The sequence below is a fragment of the Natrix helvetica genome (assembly GCF_964273705.1).
Source record: "Natrix helvetica genome assembly, chromosome: 1".
Lineage (NCBI taxonomy): Eukaryota > Metazoa > Chordata > Lepidosauria > Squamata > Natricidae > Natrix > Natrix helvetica.
The window spans coordinates 203,965,296-203,988,114 of NC_138548.1; the positions used below are offsets into that span (position 1 = coordinate 203,965,296).

The window sequence follows — 22,819 nt, forward strand, 5'->3', positions numbered from 1 at the left end:
AGCGTAAATCTCATTGGTTCGGCCAGACGTTTTGATTCCTTGATTGGCCTTCATCCTTCGAATTCCATCGGGAAGCTCCGGAGAGTTCTGAGATCCGACTTAGTGATGCTTCGCCTCTTTTACCGTCCAAGGTTTCTCGTGTTGGTGTCTGGAGGTGAGAAACGCGTTAAAAAAACATCTTGCACGGAGAGAATTATGAGAGGAGGTTGTTTTTTTAAAAAGAAAAGCTTCTAGTAGAGAACTTGGAAAGCGACTAACTATTGCAATACATCTGGAGTGAAAATGATGTGGATCTGCATTCACTGGAAGATCTCTGGAATTTGGTTTAATAATGCAGACATAGGTACCCATCATACTGTTCTCTTTCAGAAAATGCCACTTTATCCAAAGTTGGACAAGAAAGAAGACAAAGGAAACTAAAATCATAAGCTAAGGCAGGGGGGGGGGGGGGAGAAATCTAATTAAATTTAGCTGACAGCAACAATACTGTGAGGGAGATGGGCAGTTAAGAAGTCTGAAACATACATACATGCATAGGTAAAGGTTCCCCTCACACATATGTGCTAGTCATTCCAGACTCTAGGGGGTAGTACTCATCTCTGTTTCAAAGCCGAAGAGCCAGCGCTGTCCGAAGATGTCTCTGTGGTCATGTGGCTGGCATGACTAAACACTGAAGGCGCAAAGTGGTCCCTATTTTTCTACTTTCATTTTTTACGTGCTTTCGAACTGCTAGGTTGGCAGAAGCTGGGGCAAGTAACGGGAGCTCGCTCCATTACGTGGCACTAGGGATTTGAACTGCCAAACTGCTGACCTTTCTGACTGACAAGCTCAGCATCTTAGCCACTGAGTCACATACATACATACATACATACATACATACATACATACATACATTCTGTGACATGGCCCTTGCTCTCATGCCCATTAGGCTCCCTGCCTTAACCGGTTTAATTTTTGAATACTTAATTTAAATGGAAAGGTGATAAGTAAACCAGCAAACCACCTTTGTATTTACAAGCGTGGCATTTGATTTGCTAGAAAATAAAAGTGATGGATGCCCACTACCCCACACTGCCCCGAAAAAAGGGACAAAGATTTTGTAAGTGACTATGACATGCTTTCCAATATTCTGCATTCAGTTTTGGTCGCCACGATATAGAAAAGATGTGGAGACTCTAGAAAGAGTGCAGAGAAGAGCAACAAAGATGATTAGGGGACTGGAGACTAAAACATATGAAGAACGGTTGCAGGAACTGGGTATGTCTAGTTTAATGAAAAGAAGGACTAGGGGAGACATGATAGCATTGTTCCAATATCTCAGGGGCTGCCACAAAGAAGAGGGAGTCAAACTATTCTCCAAGGCACCTGAGGGCAGAACAAGAAGCAATGGGTGGAAACTAATCAAGGAGAGAAGCAACTTAGAACTGAGGAGAAATTTCCTGACAGTTAGAACAATTAATTAGTGGAACAGCTTGCCTCCAGAAGTTGTGAATGCCCCAACACTGGAAGTCTTTAAGAAGATGTTGGATAGCTATTTGTCTGAAACGGTATAGTGTTTCCTGCCTAGGTAGGGGGTTGGACTAGAAGACCTCCAAGGTCCCTTCCAACTCTACTATTGTATTATTGTATTATTCTAATGTGCCTTCTGAATCTAAAGGAATGACTATTCTTTTGTTCATATGTTAATAAGGATTGTTCAGTTTCTGTTCTTTATGGTCAGAGAATTTAATTTTCGGGAAACGTTGAACTTTACAATCCAACTACGGTGTGTAAATGACAGAGCCAGGAAAAACTGCACTATTTGATTCAGGTAGATTTTATTACCCTGATTTCCAGATTGAGGCCAGGTACATCCAACTCTTTCTGCCAGTCTGGTGGTAGGACTTACATGTTTATATAAAAGATATAGAAATGTATTTCTTTAGAAAAGAAAATAATGCCAAATAACAGATTACTTTCTTCTAGAATTGAGTTAAATATCAAAAATAACTTGGTGGGAAGCTAACAGTGTTCTGTGCACCTCAGCTTATAGTCATGCTGGCCACATGATGATGGAAATGTCTTTGGACAATGCTGGCTACCTCGGCTAAGAAAGGGTGATGAGCACTACCCCCAAGAGTTGGACATGACTGGACAGGGGAAACTTTTACCTTAATCAGAAATAATGTGCAAGAATGTGAAAGCTCACTTGCTGTGTCATTGATTTCATTCTAATGTAGCTGTTAGCCTGATATTATTAATACAGTTCTTAGTTTAGCTACTTAGAGCATTATGGAAAAAGGAGGGAAGACAATAATAATTCTGCTCTGATTACACTGGCTACCTGTCTGTGGCTTGAATGTAGTGCTGGCTTTGAACTTTAAAACACTCAACTTTGCACGATCAGGTTATCCAAATAACCTGCTCAAGATTTCATCTTGGGGTCTTGTTGCATTGATAAATTAAATTACTGAATTTAACAAAAATATTACCTAGTTTATATTTGTACTTTCTTTCCAGCATATGGCCAAACACATACTTCCTAAAAGCTCCCCTTAACTATGTATCTAGGATACACTTAACTTATATAGTGGTACCTTGGTACTCAACTGCTTTGAAACTTATCAAATTTGGTTCCCAACACATTTTGACATGAAAATTTGTACTCATCGTTTGGTACTTGACACACAAGCTAGAACTTGTTGGTGTTAGCTCCCTTGTGGCTCCCTACAATATTCCTTGTGGGGGGGGGGGAATATTTCGCACTCATCATTTTTGGTACTCATTGCACCTGAAACCAATCAATAATGAGTGCCAATGTACCACTGTATATTGAATTGAGTCATATCCTCGGTTTTTACAGTACCTCAAACCAGAAATCAACTAATTAGGCTAAGGGAAATTTTGAAAACAAGCCCTTCTCCAAGATTAAAAATAAGATTGCATATTGTATAGGTGCAGCTACATGATGTCTTACTAAATTTGGTGAAGTATGTTGTATGAAAACAGCCAATGTATGAAAATAGTTTTTCATTATTTAGTTCAGAATCCAGTATCAGAAATGTGCTAGTCTAATAAAGGGGGCCATCAATTTTAATTCCAGTTCAAAGAATCAAACTTCAGTCATTGAGTTAGGGAAACATTCTTCTTTATTTTTATAATTATTAATATTACACTTTGAACATTTTTACATTTTTCTATTCTTTTCCCTAAAGTGTCTGATCTCTTTAAGAATTTTTTTTTATCACAATGGCCAGTAGAAAAATAACCAAACTCTTAAAAACAAAGATGCTCTTTAGCACTTCCCACAAAGATCAGGAGAAAAGAGAACCGTGGAACAGTGCAGAGTGGAGACACTTTACAGTATGGGGTGAGGAATCAATGGGCTTAAGAGCATATCACAAAGGGACTCACGGTTTACTATGTACAGAGCAATTAGTATCAATGGCTGTGCAAGTGCCCTGCTTTGAATCAAACAGTTGGGAATGCGAGGCGGAGTCATAAACCCTGTATAGAGGTTTGTAGTAAATTAATTTTCTTCAGTGTGTTTAATTTTAATTTATACTTGATTGGCCTCTGTTATGACCCACCAAGTAGCAGAACCCCTTTGGGATTATAATGGGACTAGGAAGTTGGAGCTGTTGCTTCATCTTTCCAGGTTAGAACCTAGGAATTTGAGGGAAATTATTGTTTTTCTGTGAAATTTGTACTCTAGCAAGCGATCCAGAAAATCAAGCGTTTCTAAAAAAAAAGGGGGGGGGATGTGGGAAAAAAGTATTTTAAAAGACTCTCTCTCTTGGCTGTTTCATCTCAGGGGAACATATCAATAGTATATCCTGTTAAATCTAGCTTGTTTTACTTGTTATCCCAGTCTCCAATATAAACCCAGTTGACTAGCATTGCTTAGCAATCCACTGAAGGTACTAAGTCATTCTGCTTGCCTGCTTGGGATTGTACAAAGGTATGGGTTGGGATGTGATCAAACTTTTTGGAAACTGCCACACCCTGCCAATATGCTGGGTTTGGGTTGGTAGGTCAAAAGCCATGCATCCTTTTGTTATGTGATCACCTTGCTCCCTTACCTCTCCCTTTGGAAGCATGGTCTCCACGCTCACTTTCCAACATGTCCCATCGTTTCTAGAGAAGTGACACACCTTCTCAATATTGTACCATGATAAAAAGTGCTTCTACCCCCCACCCCCCCACCCCCACACACAAAAGGGCCTGGCCTAGAGGCAAAAATATCTATGCCTAGTTGCCCCTCTTCTTCAAAGCTGCCAGTTTCTGGATTGAATATTGCAGCTTTGTACTCAGAACAAAGTTGACATATTTTAGATAATGGTCTTTTTTTCCTCTCACGTTTTCATATCAGTCAAAGCAGATGATTCACAAAAGAATCCAGATGATTGTCTTTATAACTGACCTCTTTTTTGTTCCTCCATTTCTTTTCCCTTTAAATTCTACTGTATCATGAAAGAACTAGAACTATCTCCAGTGTACTAAATGCCACTTACAGTAGATTGATCAATAGATGTTAACAATAAATTAATAAGAAACTGGCCTCCCCATCCTACCTCAGCATCTTAATACTTTACAGTTATTAAACACTTCAAAAGAACTGTATTTGCTGCAGGAGGAGAGAGAGGATGGGCATTTACTCAGACTTTAAGCAGCTGGTGTCAATTCCAGGTACATTGGTTATGCAGACTGAGAATCCAAAGGCAATCAGGTTAGGGAAGAATGTTCTAGAGCGTTTTGGGAATTGGCTTGGCTGATGGTGGAGTCCAGTGGTTATGGATTTGATTGCAGGGAACTTTCAGTGTTCAGAGCCAGATTCTAGGCTCTTTCCTATAAGACTGGTATTGCCGTTTTACCGACAGCATCCAAATAAGTTGCATCACTGTGCCATCCAGGATGAAAGTTGGAGCCCCTTGGTCTTCTAGTAGCAGGGAGGGATGTGTAAAGAAAGAAGACTCTTGTGTTACCCTGGACTGGCTTTTCCCTTCACACTGCATCTTCAACAGAGAAAGGGTGAGGGTTCTGTAGCAAAACACCAAATAGACTGACAGTCCTTCAAAAGACGGAGGATCAATGAGAGTTCAGTTCAGATGATTTTCATTTGCTGTGATCAAGATTCTTGGGGAGAAGAAGTAACCTGATCCCTCACTACATGCACAGACATACACACAATCGATTATTAAGAAATGTCCTACTCTTGAAGCTATTTGTCAGGGATTAAAGAACAGAGAACTGAGCAACAGCTACTGTAATTTCCAAACTAGTAAATTGATGGTTTAAAAAATGGAGGCTTTTCCAGCCCAAGCCCTGATCTCTCTCTCTCTCTCTATGCAGTCGTGATTGGGAAAGTTTCCCTTTCTGTACCCTAAAAACCCAGGAAGGCCGACACATTTAGACATCTACAAATCTCGGAGGGTGGAGTAGAGGGATTGCTGGCACATAACTAGCCCGGGAGTGGTGTGGGGTGGTAGAATAGATGTGTGCCAGTCATCTATGCCGAAGTTGGTCTGGACAGTAGGCTTAGCTCTTAGACTTATAATCTACATTTCCATAGAGAAGCAAGCAATCCAGCAACAAAGCCAACTCAATCACCCTACCTTGGGGGTTTCCTCCCTCACTTTTTACTTTTGATGGAACAAAAATAGTCTGTTGCGTATTTCAGTAGACAACATGCTTTCTTGGCACCCATCTGAAAATAAGCCGCCTCTTAAAAGAGCACCAGTTCACAAATAGAACTGAACAAATATGCACGGCTTGGACAGACCTGAGAATACTTCATTTTTTTTAAAAAAAAAGACATCTCCTTAGCTTATGGGAGATACTGTACGCATCCATCGTGCTCTATATAAATCCCCACATGAACCTACATTATAAGCTGTCTGAAGGGATTAAATGCCTACCCTATTATCGCCCATCTCTTTAGCCTTACACTTGTTGCTGGCAATTCACACACACGTGTAATCCACATGCTCACACATATCGTACATAGGCTAATGTGTGGGTTGCCCTAAAGGAGGAAAGGAGAGCCATCCCCCAACCGCAAAGAAGACCTGGGACACAAAAGGTTGTTTTTCAAACGGAGACTTGGTGCAGTGCTCTTTAAGAGAGGCCCTGTCCCTTATGGTCCATATCCAGAAGTGCTCAGGGTGATGGGAGGGCTGCCCTCATTCAGCAGGTATCCCTGGAGCCTCAAAAGGTATCAGAGCACAGTATTCTCCCTGCAGCTGCCACCCAGCGATGAGCGGAACGCTTGCAGCTGGGAGACCCCGTGAAGATGGACACAGGCAGCTGCAACCACCAAGACGTGGAAGATCTGGTGAGAATGGAACTAGAAAGAAAGGAGAAGAAAGGCATTGGAACCCAACGTGCCTCATATTGACCATCACCACATTAGGAGATTTCTTTTGGTTCTTGACATTCACAAATTGAACAAAAAACAAAGCAGCTGGGGCTTCTGCAGGATTTGTGACATACTATCCCCAGCCGAGCCATGAATTAAGTGTACTCGTCCCTGGTTTTTCTTCTGATCATGTAAATCTGTCATCTAAGCGTTTCGCAGCACTTACTGTCTGTTTTTTATTAATTTTATACTGCTTGCATGCAAGCACACATTAAGTACATTAATAATGTGCATAATTTTATATATATATATATATATATTTGACTTGTTGTTTTTTTTTAATCTTGCTTTTATGAATTGCACGCTGTCACATTCTCTGGGTAGCCTATCCTTAAGCTTCCTTATATTCTCTCTCCTTAAAAAACAACAACAATGGGAGGAGGCAAAAATGTCACTCTGCCTATTCTGGGAATGTTGCCATGCCACCATTTCTCTTGTTTGAATAAAGGTGGTCTACCTTGTCTGATTTGGTATGCCCCCCCCCCCCCCAGTTTGCCAAGGCAAAGTACTTATCTTAACCTGCCTCCTGATATTTTGGATGTGACAAAATGAAATGTCAGATTTATCACGGAATGAAGCTATGGCTTTTACCAAGAGAAAGGATCACGTGGAACTCATATGAAGACTCTCAGCTTAAATACTTCCACCCCTCTTCCGTATTTTCTTGCCAAAGACATACCCAGATATCACACTTGCCCGGGAAGAAACGTTCAGGAATGCGGGCAGCGTACAAGCCCACTCCCAAGATGTAGAGGACTGCCATGAGGAAGAGCCAACCAATCTGTCCCACTGTCGTGGCCTTGATAAAACCTTCAGTGATCATGAAATGGAGCGTGGGCACTAGTCCACTCAGCCCTAGGCCCAGAAATACACCTACCCCAAAAAAGAAAGAGAGAATGTAACTTGGATGGATGGTTCCGTGGCTTTAACATCAATCCAACTAATAAAATCTTAACCCCCAAACTGGAGTGTTTAATGTTGCTAATGAAGGAGCAGCTGATGCAAAGTTAGACAACAAAAGCACACACATATTTTCATATTGAACTGATGTTGTTGGCACTGGCTATCATATTATGCTAGTTTACTGTGGTCTTCCTGCATCTTTTATATTAACACAGTATGCCAGCTGTTCCCAACCTGGTTCCCTCCAGATGTGTTGGGATTGCAATTCCTTTTTCCTGTTGGACTTTCCTCACGTTTGGACAATGTTAGGTTTAGGAAGGCTGCATTGTGCTAGGCAAGTTCCTCTATATTATATAATTACTTCGGTTTGCAATGGTCAGGTTATGAGTGTTTTTTGTGTACCAAAATTGGCACAATTGAAAAATACAAGAAAGGTCTTGGAATCTTGGCACCCCTGAGATTTCCAGAAGCATATAAACAGAGGACTCCCAAAACTAGTCAGAACTGTGTGGACAAAAATATAAACGGTTGTGGGAAGAGAGGAGTGGAAAGACTAGGGAAAGGAAAACACAGCCAAAAGACTGGAAAGCAACTAACAGTATTCCCCATCTTTAATAGGTTTCTCCACATCATGTAGCAATGTGAGGATGCAGTCAAATCATGAATAGTTACCTGCCCGCACTGCCCGATATTGTGGCGTGGCAAAGTGATCCCACTGGGACACCATGATGGCAGTTATACCCAGCACACAGACGATGATGAGGTAGATGAGCTGGGGTTGTGGTGAGCAGTAGAACGAGTAATACAACCAGGGAACAAAACTGCCCATGGTGAGCAGGGCAATTCCAGAGTAATCCAATCTGTACAGAAGGTACCACAGAAAGCAAGGTTGGGTGATCAGTGGACATCACGCATAGGGCAGGGTTTGGTGTATAAAGTTTAAATTACAGGAACCTTTAAACTATGTTACTAAAGTATAGCTCTCTATAGCCACAGTGTGGGCAAGGTATTGTGAAGAACCTCTAGCTTTCATTATACTGCCAAGATGATCCAAGTTATGGGAAGCACATATGCAGACATAGATAGCAAGGATTGTACCTACATGCCCGTTTCTACAAGAACCACATTTTTTGACACATTATGATGGCTTGACTGTAAGGAGAACAATGAAAGACGCTTATGAACTAGTAATTGATACTGTCACCTCCTAAAATTCTCCACAGGCATCCTACTATAATCCCTGCCCACAAATTTTACAGGCTTCTGTAAAAATAACCAGAGACAAGATATAGCCAGAGCTCTTTCTCAGGCCTATACTTCTTGTGATCCACTAGGTCAGCCTTCAAATTCACATCCAGCACAACCTTTGACTTGGCTGCCTGGGAATTGCCATCTCAACAGAATCAGGAAGTGCTTGGGAGGTGAAAAGATGCTCTAGAATAAATGTAGCTCGCCCATTATTGGCTCAAGAAGTCTTGAGGAAAAGGGCTGTCTATTGGCTTTCCTGTGATAGCAAGAGCACAGCGAGAGCCCCTTCTGAAATCCCTCAAATATCTTTTGGGTAACACCTACCCCAAATACTTCTTTTGTAACACTTGTGTATGGTATATTTACCATAAATATACTTTGTGACTTACTGTCCTTGGGAAACCATTTATAGCAGTGTTTCTCAACCACAGCAGAGTTAAGGAATGTAGGTGAATTTTGGAAGTGGAAGTCCACCCATCTTGACCTTGCGGAGGTTGAGAAACATTGATTTATAGTGCTCTAAAGAACACCACTTCGGAGGCATTGTTAGAAAAATGAATCAGATGACTCCAAGATGCAACTCCAATTGCAGCACAGCATTTTTATTAAGTTTCAAATGGTGACGCATCAGCTGTGAGGTCCTATCAGGACCCTGGGTTGTTCCCAGATGCTGCAGGGTGCTACAGGCGAGCCCAGGCAGTGGCATACCAGAGTCTTGATGCACCTCCATCGCTGTTTGTGTAGCACAGAACAGAAGAAACAGGATGGGGGTGGGGAGATGGGCAAACTCCGGACAGATTCCAATACCTGATTGGTCATCTACTTTGGCTTGATGGGGATTTTCTTTTACAATAAGAAAAGGCTATCCAGTTATCAGCCAAAGAAGAAATTTACCTCGGATACTCTAAGCATGTCCTCACATTTCATTATGAGAGAATACATCTTGATTCTTAATTCTTGCCTGCTGGTCACGTGCCTCAGTAGTTTGCGGGAGGATGGAGAGAGGACGGGAAATCAACTTACTTGGAGAAGGTGCGAGAAACTTTCTCAGAGTGGCAATAGACTGTGTGAAATAGCCAGGAGAAACAGAGACAGAGAATGGCTCCGAGGAAAAACATGCCAAAGACCACACGCTCCTGGATGGGGGCCACATATTTCATGTTGGGACTGAACATGTATCCAATGCCCAAAACCAGAAAGAAGAGGAATCCTGAAGAGAAGGAAGAAAGTTACCAATATATAAATATTTCTGCATGTATTCAAATACTGGGCCATGTTTGGAAACGGGAAACATACGTCTGGTTTGGCAGGGACCAACTAGGAATCCTTTCTGAATCTACCCCTGAAGAGACTCCATTTCAGGAACTTCATAGGCCTTTCTCAAGTTGAGAGAATCAAGGTGTGAAATGGGAGACTGAAGAAGTACAAGTGGCTTCTGGTGTGAGTCATGGTGGACTGAAAATGTCTCTGCAAACGAGTGGACACAATCGCTATGAAGACAAAAGACCAGTGAGCAGATTGATGGAGTATCTCCAGAGAAGGGAAAATTGGACACTGCCTATGAATGCTCTGTACAGCAACTCCTCATGAGAAACAAGAAAAGCAGCCTCCAGCTGGTTTGAATGCCAGGAGCCAAGCAAGATAACATCTTTGTTCTGAGCAGCAGTGAAGCCTTTCCTAAGTTCACAAAGGAAATGTTCAATTTAATTACTTTAATTACATTTTAACATTCAAAATGGCAAGCTTAATTTGACACCTGATGGGTTTTGCTTTCTTCTTTGGATTTAACAAACTTTAAGTGAGAAACTTAAAAATCTAAAATAAATTTGAAAACTACAGCAGTGGCGTCTGGCATTTACAAAGTATTTTGGTGAAAGCTTTGCAGACTGTTAAATGCCAAAGAGTGATGAAAGATTGAATCCTGTGATTTTGCACAGAAATCATTTAAAGATCAAGATTGTATCTAATGAAAATAATGTAAAGTTGGATTATTTGATCACGGATAAGCTGTTTGTTTGATATTTCTAGAAACTCGATTCGAAAAGATAATGTCTGGATTGTGCATAGATAAAAGGCTATGGAGAAGAAGAGGTGCAGATTTTTTTGTAACTTTAAGAGGATTAAAAGTTATTATATTTGCTTATGCTTGGTATAATGAAGCTTGGAAGCCACTAATTTATTATTGTTTTAATTGTTTTTCTTTTCTTTTTTTAACCTTCTGAACTTTTTTTCTCTTTTAGTTTAGTTTTTATTAGTTTTTACTATGTTTATTAAAAACTTCAATAACATTATTAGAGACAGAGCAAGCGTTTTTCAGCTAGCCAGGAGAGGGGAAGGCCAAAACCTTGACCCAAGCTGGTCTAGCCTGCTGCCTTAAAATTCAAGAAGCAGCCAGTGAGTTAGTCTTACATTTATCGTGTCACCAGTAAAACAGAAGTGAGTACACTCCCTCACATTTTGTAAATATTTAAGTATATCTTTTCATGTGATAACACTAAAGAAATGACACTTGGTTACAATATAAAGTAGTGAGTATACAGCTTGTATAACAGTGTATTCCACTTATATTGTGGAAACCAAAGAGTTTCATTCAGAGGAGTGCAATTTATTTCCCACCCTCTTTGTTCCCCCTCAGACTATAAAGCTATACAGTCTTCTGCCCCGTGACTGACCAAGCAGATGAGTCCAGATGTTGCCAGTTTCTGTGTGGAGGCGGAAGATGCTGCGGAAACAGGCGCGGAAGGAAGGCATGGGTGGCCGATGTCCATGCAGGAGAAAATCGTTGTCTTTCAGCCAGTCAGGTAGCACATCATAGGGCATAACACGCCAACGGCCCTCCCAAACCTGCAACAGCAGAAGAGAGGCGAGAAAAGTCATAGAAAGAGCTTGCCTACCCTTCCTTCTGCCAGCTGAGAACATCAAAACAATGAGTGCGTTTGTATACTTGAGGATATGGTATGCTTCTTGGGAGGGGAGGGGGAAAGCAACCTGGGGGAGAAGAATTTCTAGTGTTTTCAGAAAGATTTTTTCTAGTGTTCACATCACTGAGTTTCAAAGTAGGTTTTTTTTTTTGCCTTCATTCCCTGTAAGCCTAGGGGTGGAGGTGGAGCTCTTGCCTCACAATGAGGGGGCTGTGAGTTCGATCCTAGACAGCAGCAGATATTTCTCTCTCTGGGCCCAATGAGAAAATTTCTGCTGTGAACTCTGCATTGGCGACAGGAAGGGCATCCAGCCAGTAAACACTCAGCTCCATTCAGTTGCCCAACTCCATCCCGATGCAAGGGATTGCGGGGTCATTAAAAGACAATAATAATAATAATAATAATAATAATAATAATAATAATAATAATAATAATAATAATAATAATAATTCAAGATTCCAAAGTGCTTTGAAGTTAGGGTGAAGTTACACAGCCCAACTCCTCCTCCCAAGATTTAGATGGGGTCCTCCAAACGTTCCAAGCAAATTGCTATTTTTCATGCCAAAGTGGAGGCGAATAATAGAATCCCCAAAGAATGAATTCTATTCAAATGATGCATTGAATTTAATGTAATCTAAAACAAATCTGTTCTAGTTTAAATACACTGTCTGGCCCTGTCTCTTTTTTTCTGATGCACAGCCACCATAGGCCACCCAGAGCTAAAGTGTAGACCTCATCGTGAAAACAGGCCTTGATCCTATATTTTGGAAATGGGCAGTGGGGTATCTTCCAGCTGATAATTAATTTTAAAGAAACTGATTATTATTTTTTGCATCGGGAAGTTTCCAATAATCTCCACTTGGAATCTCTTGTTATAAACAAATCTAGTCCACCTTACAGACTTGCCATGAGGATAAAATGGGCAGGATAACAAAGAATGCTACCTCTATTATCTGGAACTCCTTGAAGAAAGACAAGGTGTAATTATTTTTTATTATTTTTTTTAAAAAAGATCAGGATTAAACCACAGCAGGAGTCATCAATCACTTTCAGGCTCTTCTTTAACAATGCACTGGGTTCATGATGATCCCTTCTGCTTTGCTTGTTCATTTGTTAGCTGCAGAAGACAAGCAAGTGAGCAGAACTAGCCCTGCTCCAAAAGCGTTTACTTTCCACCTTGATGGAATGTCTGGTTGAAAACAAGCATCCCGCAATTGTGTGTGTGTGTGTGGGGGGGAAACCTATTGTAATTTCTTACTGTTCAACCAGCTTCTGTCATAAAAATGTGGCAAGTCTGATTACATGAACTTTTTGAAAAGGCAAAGTAAGAATGTTCTGGAGAGACAGCAAGCAGGAGGAGCAGCCGCAATCCGGGCAACTTAGAGGTAGTCCAGACAAGAAGCTCCAATTCCTTCCGAGGACTCAGCTGCCTCTTATTTAACTGTTGCCTCATCTGTGGATCCTCCTCCTGTTTCTCAAAAACAGTCTCACAGATCATTACAGAGAGGGATACAGAGGTAGAAAAAGTTGTTTGCAAAAAAAATGGCAATAAAATCAAATAACCATCTGAGTTGGGCTGGTGTACTGACCAAAAAGCCTTATTTCAGGAACAAGCCATCTTTCCAGGCCATGGGCACCACTGCATCATGTAGGGGCATGGAAATAATAGGAATTATATTATTACATACACAACAATGTGTGAAATCACAGCTGTCAGTTTTTTAGTTTTCATACACAAGTTATTTCCGAGAATCTAGGATTCATAATGTATCAGTGCATTATTATTGTTATTGTTGTTAATCTTCATTTTGATTCATAGTCTGGGGCTGGTAAAAACTTAACAGTTCAAGTCCTAACCAAAGAGCTGTTAAGGTAGGGTCTGAGTATATAGACGGTTCCGAGTAAGGTTGGTTTTTTTACAAATCATGACATTCAAGTCTTAATAAGTTCAAAATTTCCATGTATCTAGGCATCCCTTTGGGTATTGCTCCAAGGGCTCCTATTACTATTGATACATTATTGTTGTTGTTGTTATTAATAGTAGTATTTCATGCCAGAACATGGAATTATTTTGAGATGTAATTTTCTTGAGAAATTGCAGCTGGTTAAACAACAGCAACAACTAGTATTCAATTTTGGCGATCTAATAGTACTGTTGGTATCTGAAGGAACACATTGCCAACTCTGGCCTTACAGAGGTTCTGGGAATGTCATGATTAAGTGGAGATTTTAATCTATTCTTTATATCCAACATTTGAGACACATTGTGTTATTTGATGCATTTTTACTTAGATGTCAAAAGGAATTTAATGAAGCTTATATTCGGGTAAATGGATATAAGATTATGACAGTATCTCAAATTCTAATTCTATTGTACCACATTCAATAGAGGTAATGGGAAACTGTCTATCAATTGCAAGTCTTCCCTTTGAGAAATAAAGCAGGTAGAAGAAAGGAATAAATGGGTATGGGGGAGAGTCTCTTCTTCCCACCTCCCTTTTCCTTTCACTTTCCTCTAGTATTTTCTTTTAACAGAAATACCGAAAATGAAATAAGGAAGAAATGAATTCCCAGAAAAAGCAAAGAAATGGGCAGGAGTAAGAGCCATCACCTACATGACCTTTTTAATGTAAACAAAATAAAACAAAAACAAAACTTCCTTTCATTTTTTTCAGTGAATAAATTATCTCCCTTCCTCTGAAATTCTGGTCAGCCTTCTATCACAAATTCATTTTCTGGCCTTCTTAAAAGTTAGTCATTGCTCATCCACAATATCAAATGATGCAGTGAGGAACTCTAGACCCTAGATGTAATGATCTTATTTGAGAAAGAGGCTCTTAGATAGTAATACACACATACAGTCCATACATACCATATATACCATACATAGATACATACCTACCTACCTACCTAAATACATACATACGTACATATGTCTTTGGAACAACTTTCTGGGAGTCTCAGATATGATATTTTACATGCTAGAGTTTAGTCAATTTCAAAAGTAGGCTGGACATAGCTTACAAAAACAGAGGACAATACTGATTCAGGAGAAGACTGTTCTCACTTGCCTTCATCTGGCAGAAGTTCACATCCAGATCTTTGGAAATGTGGTTTTTTGCTCTTTGTGCTGCCTTATGTCTCCTTCCCATGGCCTCCCTCAGATGTGGACCTGAAGGGAACTCAGCTGGGTAACTGAGTTGCATGTCAGAAGAGTGAGCCCACACCATTTTCAATTTTGCTCCTCTTGGTCTTCCTGGTTCTGGGGAATGTGGCCAGATGGCCTTGCCCCTCTATGAACCCGTCCAGAAGCTGGCTCAGAATGGGTTGTCATGGCAGGGAGGAGACTCTCTTCCCCGGGGTAAAGGATGAAAATCTTATGGCTCTCCCACTCCCAATCACTTGGCAAAAGGGGCTATTTTTCCCAGCTTGGTAAAACTGAGAAGAAGAAGGATGTTGGTCAGCAGCTGAAGTCATAATGATGCTTCCTGGAGTACTGCTGTGACATATTGGCTTGCCTCAGAATCAATAAGGCTCATTCAAGGGTTGACTGTTGGACAACAGTTGTAGAAGAATGAAGTTACAAAGAGCTTGGCACCCAAGAAGGCTTAATTTAATTGGTGTAACTTGCCTTCAAAACAAATTCTTCCATCTTCTCCATGGCATGCTGGGCCTGAAGTGGCAACATCAAGACCCGCACAGGATCTGGACCAGTGTCTTCCTCCTCTAACTCTGGATCATCTGATCCCCAACCTGTGGGCTCAACCTTCATTTCAATACCATCCTGAAAAAGAAGATGCATACACTGGCCAATGGGATTCTATAGAAAGAGAGAATCTGAGAAGAGATAGGAGGAGTGAAGGAAAACCAGGAATAACATTTCCCTTTTATGCTATATAGTGCAGTACTCTGCTGATAGATTAACAGAGAGGTTCAAGGTCCTTTCCCTCTTAATGCAAGGGATAAAGAATAAGGCTCAAAATAAGATAAAGAGCTTCCTCCTTCAAAGAATCACAACCAAGAACAGTTGGTTTAGATTTGGCCTGCAGCAGCCACTAGATTCAGAGCACTGAGAATCACCTCTATTTATGAGCTTGCAGTCCACCTCTGTAGACATGCTAGCTTTTCATCTGATCTGCTGGACATGGTGTTTGTAATTCTACTGTTGGAAGCAGAAGACAGAACAATGGAACTGATGCTGACGTGATTCCATAAGCCAGACAGAAAAATTAGTAGCAAGTGTTGCTCTGGCCATACTTTCAGCTTTGAGTTACTACTGTACTTTTCTTGAAACTTCAGCCCAGCAAGACCATTTTCACATTCTTAGATAAATGTAATTGGCTTTGGACCATGATGACTGCACACAAAGGAAAGATGCAAAAGAGAGGAATAAGAAGAGAGACCCAATGAGTGGTTCTCCTGATACTCACCTGGCCAGCGTTCTCTTGTAGCAAAGGTCTCATTTCAGCCACAGCCTCCTCCCCCAGGTACCCTGCGCACCACCCAGCCCGCTCCTTCAAGGGCTCCATGATGGGGGAGGAGGGGGGCATACAGTTGAAGCCTCTTCACAGGCAGAGGCTCAGTCCCCTCTGCAAGCCACCAGCCCCATCGTCCCCACTGTCTCTGTGAGAAAGCAGAGGGGGTAAGGGATGCAGAGGGGTGAATCTCTGAATCCTTCTGTTCTCCTTCTCACCTGGTGATCTGCCATTTCTCCCTCTTCAGCTCCTACTTCCCAAACCACCCTGCATGCTTATCCACAAGAGCCATGCTTGACCACCTACGTCTCCCCCCCCCCCCGAAATCTCTACCTCTCTTCAGTTCAGCTGTTTCCCCAGTCTCTTTTTAAAATTCTTCTAACCCCTACCATCCTATCATTCCTTCTCCCTTTAAAATTTGATAACTTGCCCCCTAGTTGTATTGATTTGAACTATAAATATTGGTACTCTCCACCCTAACAATTTATGATAATTGCTTGACACCTACCCTTGCTCCCAGCAAGGGGTTGGTTGGGGAGAGTTTTTTTTTTCCATCTTCCCCTAGATTCCTAATATGCTACAGATAAGCAGTGCCACCCCATAGTTGACTTCCCAAAAGGGGGCAATAGACAATCTCTTGAAGATTTGTAAGTGAAATCCAAGGAATACAAACTTCTCTATAACCATTCCTTGGTCTCCCTTCCTTGCTATCCAAGCATGGTTCATATCTATCTACTCATCAACCCTCACAAAAACAACTATTTGGATATTTCCTTCTGTCCCATAGCATCCCTGGCCATCCTTCTTCCTTGTCCCCGTCCCCTTGAGGCCCCACCCACCAAATATTTCTGCCCCCCCCTTCCCCTCTCCATTGCTCCATCACCTTTCTTTCCATTCTATTCTCCCAGCCCCTTCATTATACCCTCACCCAAGAGCCCTAGCAGCAGCATCGGGACCCAGCTGTCCCGTAAAACCCCGCCTCCCGCTCCGATAAGCTTTGGCACCTGCCCATCAAATTGGGATCACTTCCTGCCAGAAGCCGAGCATCCTCGCTTGCTTGGATTGGGCAATGCGTGGGGGTGGGGGAGAAAAAAAATCAGGTGCAGATAACTTCCGGCTGATACTGGAAGCCTTCCTTTCATTGTTGCCATGGTGACCCTTAAAGAGCTACACGCCCTTTGTTTTTCTAGCGTTCGACAAGAAAAGGGGGAGCACAAATCGTTTTGCAGCTACTGGGGTGCAAAAGGGGAGGACCGTCTTTTGCCTCCCGTGCAGAAGTTAATAGGTTTGCGAAAGATCAGGACGTTTAATCTCGGGCACGGGTGTGGGGGTCTGCCTGCAGAAATCGCGTGGAAGATTTCTGTGCGTGGATAACCCCCGTTTTTTACGAGGAAAGCGATGCGTGTCGATATCTCCGTGTGCTTACGCGTGTATCTCGATGCAGGTGCACAATTGAATGAGGCAGGTTGAAACGCTCCTGCGCAGGTTGCTTATGCTTGTATCTGGGAAAGTTAAACACAATTCCCAAGTCGTCTTTATGAATCTCCTTTAATCTCGTTGGAAGGCATCTGTAGGAATCAACCGAAGTCATTGTTCTCCACTGATCACACTCCAGGACTGGCAATTAAGGCAGCCCGATGGGATCCTTTGGAACAGGGGTCTCCCACCTTGGCAACTTTATGGTGGACCAACTCTCAGCAAAGCTGGCTGGGAGTTGATGTCCGCCAGACTTAAAGTTGCCAAGGTTGGAGCCCCCTGCTTTGTAAGACCCATTCAATTTCCACTAGAGTTGTAATTCTTCTCAAGCCCTAGAAACTTTTAAGATGCCTGGACATCAACTCCCAGAAATCCCCAGCCAGCACGTGGCTGTGCAAAGCCGGGAGTTGAAATCTATGCATTGTAAAGCTGCTGAGAAAGTATTATTATTATTATTATTATTATTATTATTATTATTATTATTATTATTATTATTATTATTATTATTATTATTATTATTATTATTATTATTATTATTATTATTATTATACGATTTTATCACAGTGGCCAGTTGTTTCGCCGGATTTGGCATTGATTACTAGTCGGGCCCCACCCAGGGGCCTAGGACGTCGTAACGTATTTTCGTAATATACGTGCAGATCCAAGCAGTGCAGCTTTTTGCATTTGACTGATTTTGTCAAGTTTTAACTGTTTTAAATGTAATTCCAGTGCTTTTTGAATAGCACCCAGTGTGCCAATTACCACTGGAATTACCACTGCTGGTTTGTGCCATAATCGTTGAATTTCAATTTTTAGGTCCTGGTATTTTGCGATTTTTTCATGTTCCTTCTCGTCGACCCTGCTATCACCTGGTATTGCGATGTCTACGATTGTAATCTTATTTTTCTCAACCAGTGTGATGTCTGGTATGTTATGCGCCAGTATTTTGTCCGTTTGTATACGAAAATCCCATAGGATCTTGACCATCTGATTTTCGGTGACTTTTTCAGGCTTATGTTCCCACCAGTTTGTTGTTGTTTTAATATTATAATTTTTGCACAAATTCCAGTGGATCATTTGTGCTACTGAATTGTGCCGCAATTTATAATCAGTCTGCACGATTTTTTTACAGCAGCTGAGTATGTGGTCAACAGTTTCATCAACTTCTTTGCAGAGTCTGCATTTATCATAACCATAACCATAACCATAACCATAACCATAACCATAACCATAATAATAATAATAATAATAATAATAATAATAATAATAATAATAATAATAATAATAATAATAATAATAATAATAATAATAATAATATGGTTAATCTTTGGTGAGATTCACAGCCTTTGAGGCTGGTTGGTAGCCTAACAGCTCGAATCCTAACCAAGGACCTATTACTATTACTATTATTATTACTATTACTATTACTATTATTATAAAAGAATTGCTGAAGCCAGAGTGAAACTGACAAGGAAAAGACATGTGACACAGGTTCTCCGATTAATTTTTTTTTAATCCCTATTTTATTTTGCACATTTTAGTTGGGCTTGGAGTTTCAGTTTTCAAACATGTGCATATTAGGGGTTAAAATGTCAATCTTCCACTTTTCTACTGAAAACCATCAGGATTTACAAAAAGTTTTATGTGAAGGCGATTGGATTTTGAAGGACGACTGCTGCAATTCCTAAATATACCTGTAGGGGCAGAGACGATTGTTATGGCTTAGATTGGACCACCATTTCCTGGAACCTTTTTGCAAGTCCTTCCCATATGGTCTAGCGGTTAGGATTCCTGGTTTTCACCCAGGCGGCCCGGGTTCGACTCCCGGTATGGGAAAAAGGATTTATTTTGCGTGTGTGCTTCATTTTGATTTTTAAAGAATTCTCTTGCATTTTTTTCTTCCCAATTTCAAAATATCATAGGGTGCTGTATACTTTTCTGTGTCGTCTAAAAACCGAAAGTAAAACATACGATTGAAAATGAGAACGTACTAAACGCTAGAATCTCAACATAGATCACAAGAAACAAATTTATGTCTTCTCCCATATGGTCTAGCGGTTAGGATTCCTGGTTTTCACCCAGGCGGCCCGGGTTCGACTCCCGGTATGGGAAAAGCATTTCTTTTTAATTTAAAAATGGATTTCTTCCTTTACAAATACTCTTCCTAATTAAAATCATTAAAGCCCGCTGAAATTACATACTTACTTGATTGCAAAGAGCAATGTATCAGGTTCTAAAGTGTTACCTTTTAATATAAGCAAGATTCTTAAAAGAGGACAAACACAGAATTGATGCATCAACTGGACAAAAGGAATATGGAGGTTATTTGTATCAGTTTCCCAGAAATATCCAGATTGTTGATTTCTTACAGGCTTCATAAAACGCTTCTGCTGCAATTTATTAAGATATAAAATGGGAAGCTCCCTTTTAAAAACAACAACTGCATGAAAGTTCGTATTAGTATTTTTTGGGCAAAGGCAAAAAAACCCCAAGAATCGCATTTTCACGAATTAACGAAGGGGGAGCAGCAGGAGAGTTTCACTATAAAATTCCAACTTTCCCATACCGGGAGTCGAACCCGGGCCGCCTGGGTGAAAACCAGGAATCCTAACCGCTAGACCATATGGGAGAGCACTTAAAAACCCATTCAGCCACCAGAAATTCAATCTGATGTTCCGGATTAAAGTCTGCCAACTGCGAGATTCGCAAGAATTAATTAATGTAACATGATATATCCAGGGATAAAGACTCTAAGCGACTTCTCTCTCCAGGAAAATAGAGACACTCCAATTCAATGCGGGGCATGTCAAATCAATGGATCGGCCCTCAAATTTGACGAAATTCGCCTTGAACGGAGGCCTCTTTGGGCGACCCTGCGTGTAAACTGCGCTCTCGTTCGCTTTCTCTAGCAAGGGAGTTTTGGACTTGTAGGAAGGGCGGCAGACTGACCGTCTCTTGAGCCGGCGCTCACCGGACAGAGGAAGCCCTCCCCGCTTTGCTGAAAGCGGGGGGGGGGGGGGGAAGTGACTCCAGAGGTCGGAGAAGAGATACCGGTCCCAACTCAGCCGGTGCAAATCCAGATGTGGATCCAAATGCAATTTCCCTCCACCGTTGGCTCTTCTCGAGTCTCCGAAAACTATGGGCTCCTCGTCACCCACCCGTGTTTGCATTGTTTTGCATTATTGCATTAATATGATCAATTTATTTGCAAGATAGCGCACCAGCGTGCCTACCATCCCTGTCTTACTGTCCCCATTTATCTGTATTTACTTGCTTTGTTCATGTTTATGTTACTTGTATTGGTTACCTTGTAAATGTGAGACAAACAAACAAACAAATAAACAGACAGATTTGAGGTCCCATTGCAACTTTGGAGGCAACTTTACATAAGAACAGCCACTGCTATCTTCTTTTGCCATTCCAGGCGAGGTTGCTTTTATTAAAGGCTCGCAACCTGACCAAGATCAACTGTAGCAGGCAACCCTTCTCAATTCTTCCTTGTCAGTCGTCCCCCCCCACACACACCTCCCACCCCGCTTCCGCATCCTCATCGTGGTACTTTTTGAAAGCAGTTCTAAAGGCGTAGCGTCCCCTACTGACAGGCTAAGGAAATGCGCCTTTAAAGATTTCGGCAAGTGCAAGTCTGGTCCCAGAGTGGCCTTCTCTTTTTAAACGCAGTGTCAGCAACAAGCTGTTTCTGCTTTTTCTACAACAAAAAGCAGAGGAGTTGCTTTTGTTGTTTTGCTAATGCTCGTGTCTCCACAGTGAATAATTTAGAAACTTTTTAAAAAGTTATTCTTCCCATACCGGGAGTCGAACCCGGGCCGCCTGGGTGAAAACCAGGAATCCTAACCGCTAGACCATATGGGAGGAAACTGTCCAGCTGCTTGCAGAAATGACTGATAGAGGTAATGGTTCAATAAAGGCAATTGCGTTTCTCAAAGGTTTTTTGAATCTTATTATTCATTTTTTTTACAAAATATTGGTAGCTTTGATTAACATCTCTAATGCACTAGGCTATCTTTTATCTTCTCACCCATTCCTCAGGAATAAAATCTCTAAACTTGAAAACCTCATTAAGCATTTTCTTGTCTTGCTTCTTTCTTGTGCTTGGACAGTGGGTTTAATGGTGGTAGGTTTGTTTGTTTTTTGTATTTTTTTTAAACTTTTTGTACTAAGACTCAAATATACCAAAGCTTTGTGCTCTGTGAAGGATGGGCATGAATCGGCCAGGTCAGCTCAGCATATGTTTAAATGTGCCTGTCTTTTCTCCCCTCAGGGGGATTTGCAATAGGTCTGGGTTCATCATTAAAAACTCTTGCAAGGGGGGGGGGGGGTTACACTTCTTCAGCATTTGCACTTACCTTTCTGGAAAAGCTTTTGCTCCAATTTTCTGGAGCAATTCCAGCAGATATAAGAAGGGACATCTCCACCTCAAACCCTCAAATCCAATTGCCAACTAAAATAGAATAGGCAACCAGTTGACTTTTGAAAAAGCTATGATAACTACCCAACAGCATACTGATTTAGTGTGCTGTGAACTCAGTGGTAGCTTTAATTATTTATTTAGAAAATTTATATTGCCGTCTACTTGCACATGGCGACTCAAGGAGGGTTACAAGGCTATAAAACAGCATATAAAAGAAATAAAAAGAAAAAAAAGAAAAAGAAAATAATCCCCCACCAGGGTGACAACACACTGGGGGTGTCATTTGATTTAAGGCAGTTTCCAATATTCCTCTAGTGCCTTGTCTCTCAATAATTTTAAAAGAGTGATTCAGGGGCTCATTTTCAAAATCACCACAACTTTGTCATTAGAAGAAATTAAAACATCTGGGGGGCTGTAGAATAACTGTTAATGGTTGAAACCAGCTGTACATAATGTGAATATATGATCACCCTGACCCCGCAGCATTGCATTGTTTTAAATGTAAAAACAATAAAAATATATTTTTTTAAAAAAGAAGAAATTAAAACATCAATTAAAACAGTGGGTCTCAACCTTCCTAATGCCGCGACCCTTTAATACAGTTCCTCATGATGTGGTGACCCCCAACCATAAAATTATGTTTTCCATATTTTTTCAAAAATGTTTTCTGATGGTCTTCAGCGACCCCTGTGAAAGGGTCATTCGACCCTCAAAGGGGTCCTGACCCACAGGTTGAGAACCACTGAATTAAAACAACTACAATAGGCGGAAGAGAAATTTTTATTAAAATGAAAACCATAGTTTCACTATTGAACTTTTTCTTAAAGAGATACATGTCCAAGTAAGACAATATAGGGGCCCATTTCTTTGGGGTTTCCGCTTTTTTCTTTCAAGATATCAAATTTTTAAAAGCCCACACAGATTAATCATAATCGAAACTTGTGCCTCATGTAAATGTGTTTTTGGTTTG

At 41.1% G+C, this 22,819-nt stretch overlaps 1 protein-coding gene and 1 long non-coding RNA gene across 4 annotated transcripts; one reads left to right on the top strand and one right to left on the bottom strand.

Moving 5' to 3' along the window:
* Positions 1-15: 15 nt before the first annotated feature.
* Positions 16-11,398, top strand: LOC309392940. Its single transcript, XR_014175513.1, has 2 exons — positions 16-154; positions 11,184-11,398. It is a non-coding gene; the product is annotated as an uncharacterized lncRNA (long non-coding RNA).
* Positions 3,727-17,009, bottom strand: LOC309392921 (adiponectin receptor protein 1-like). Of its 3 annotated transcripts, none has more exons than XM_081954516.1 (8): positions 16,949-17,009; positions 15,900-16,092; positions 15,101-15,253; positions 11,221-11,392; positions 9,572-9,758; positions 7,973-8,160; positions 7,077-7,270; positions 3,727-6,325 (listed from the first exon to the last, which is right to left on the bottom strand). In XM_081954516.1, the coding sequence occupies exons 2-8, from the start codon at positions 16,017-16,019 to the stop codon at positions 6,197-6,199; spliced, it is 1,143 nt and encodes a 380-aa protein (XP_081810642.1). In that variant the 5' UTR covers positions 16,020-16,092; positions 16,949-17,009; the 3' UTR covers positions 3,727-6,196. The 3 variants fall into 3 exon arrangements, with proteins under 3 accessions (XP_081810642.1, XP_081810641.1, XP_081810643.1); XM_081954515.1 differs by lacking the exon at positions 16,949-17,009 and adding an exon at positions 16,873-16,941; XM_081954517.1 differs by lacking the exon at positions 16,949-17,009 and adding an exon at positions 16,453-16,638.
* Positions 17,010-22,819: the final 5,810 nt, after the last annotated feature.

Bases quoted from the DNA above. Each gene is read 5' to 3' on its own strand.
- LOC309392921 (XM_081954516.1), bottom strand. From the start codon at position 16,019: ATGCCCCCCTCCTCCCCCATCATGGAGCCCTTGAAGGAGCGGGCTGGG. The intron at 8,161-9,571 runs GTAAGTTGATTT...CCTTCTGTACAG, and splicing joins GTTTCTCGCACCTTCTCCAA to ATTGGATTACTCTGGAATTG. The intron at 6,326-7,076 runs GTATGTCTTTGG...CTTTCTTTCTAG, and splicing joins CGGGCAAGTGTGATATCTGG to TTCCATTCTCACCAGATCTT.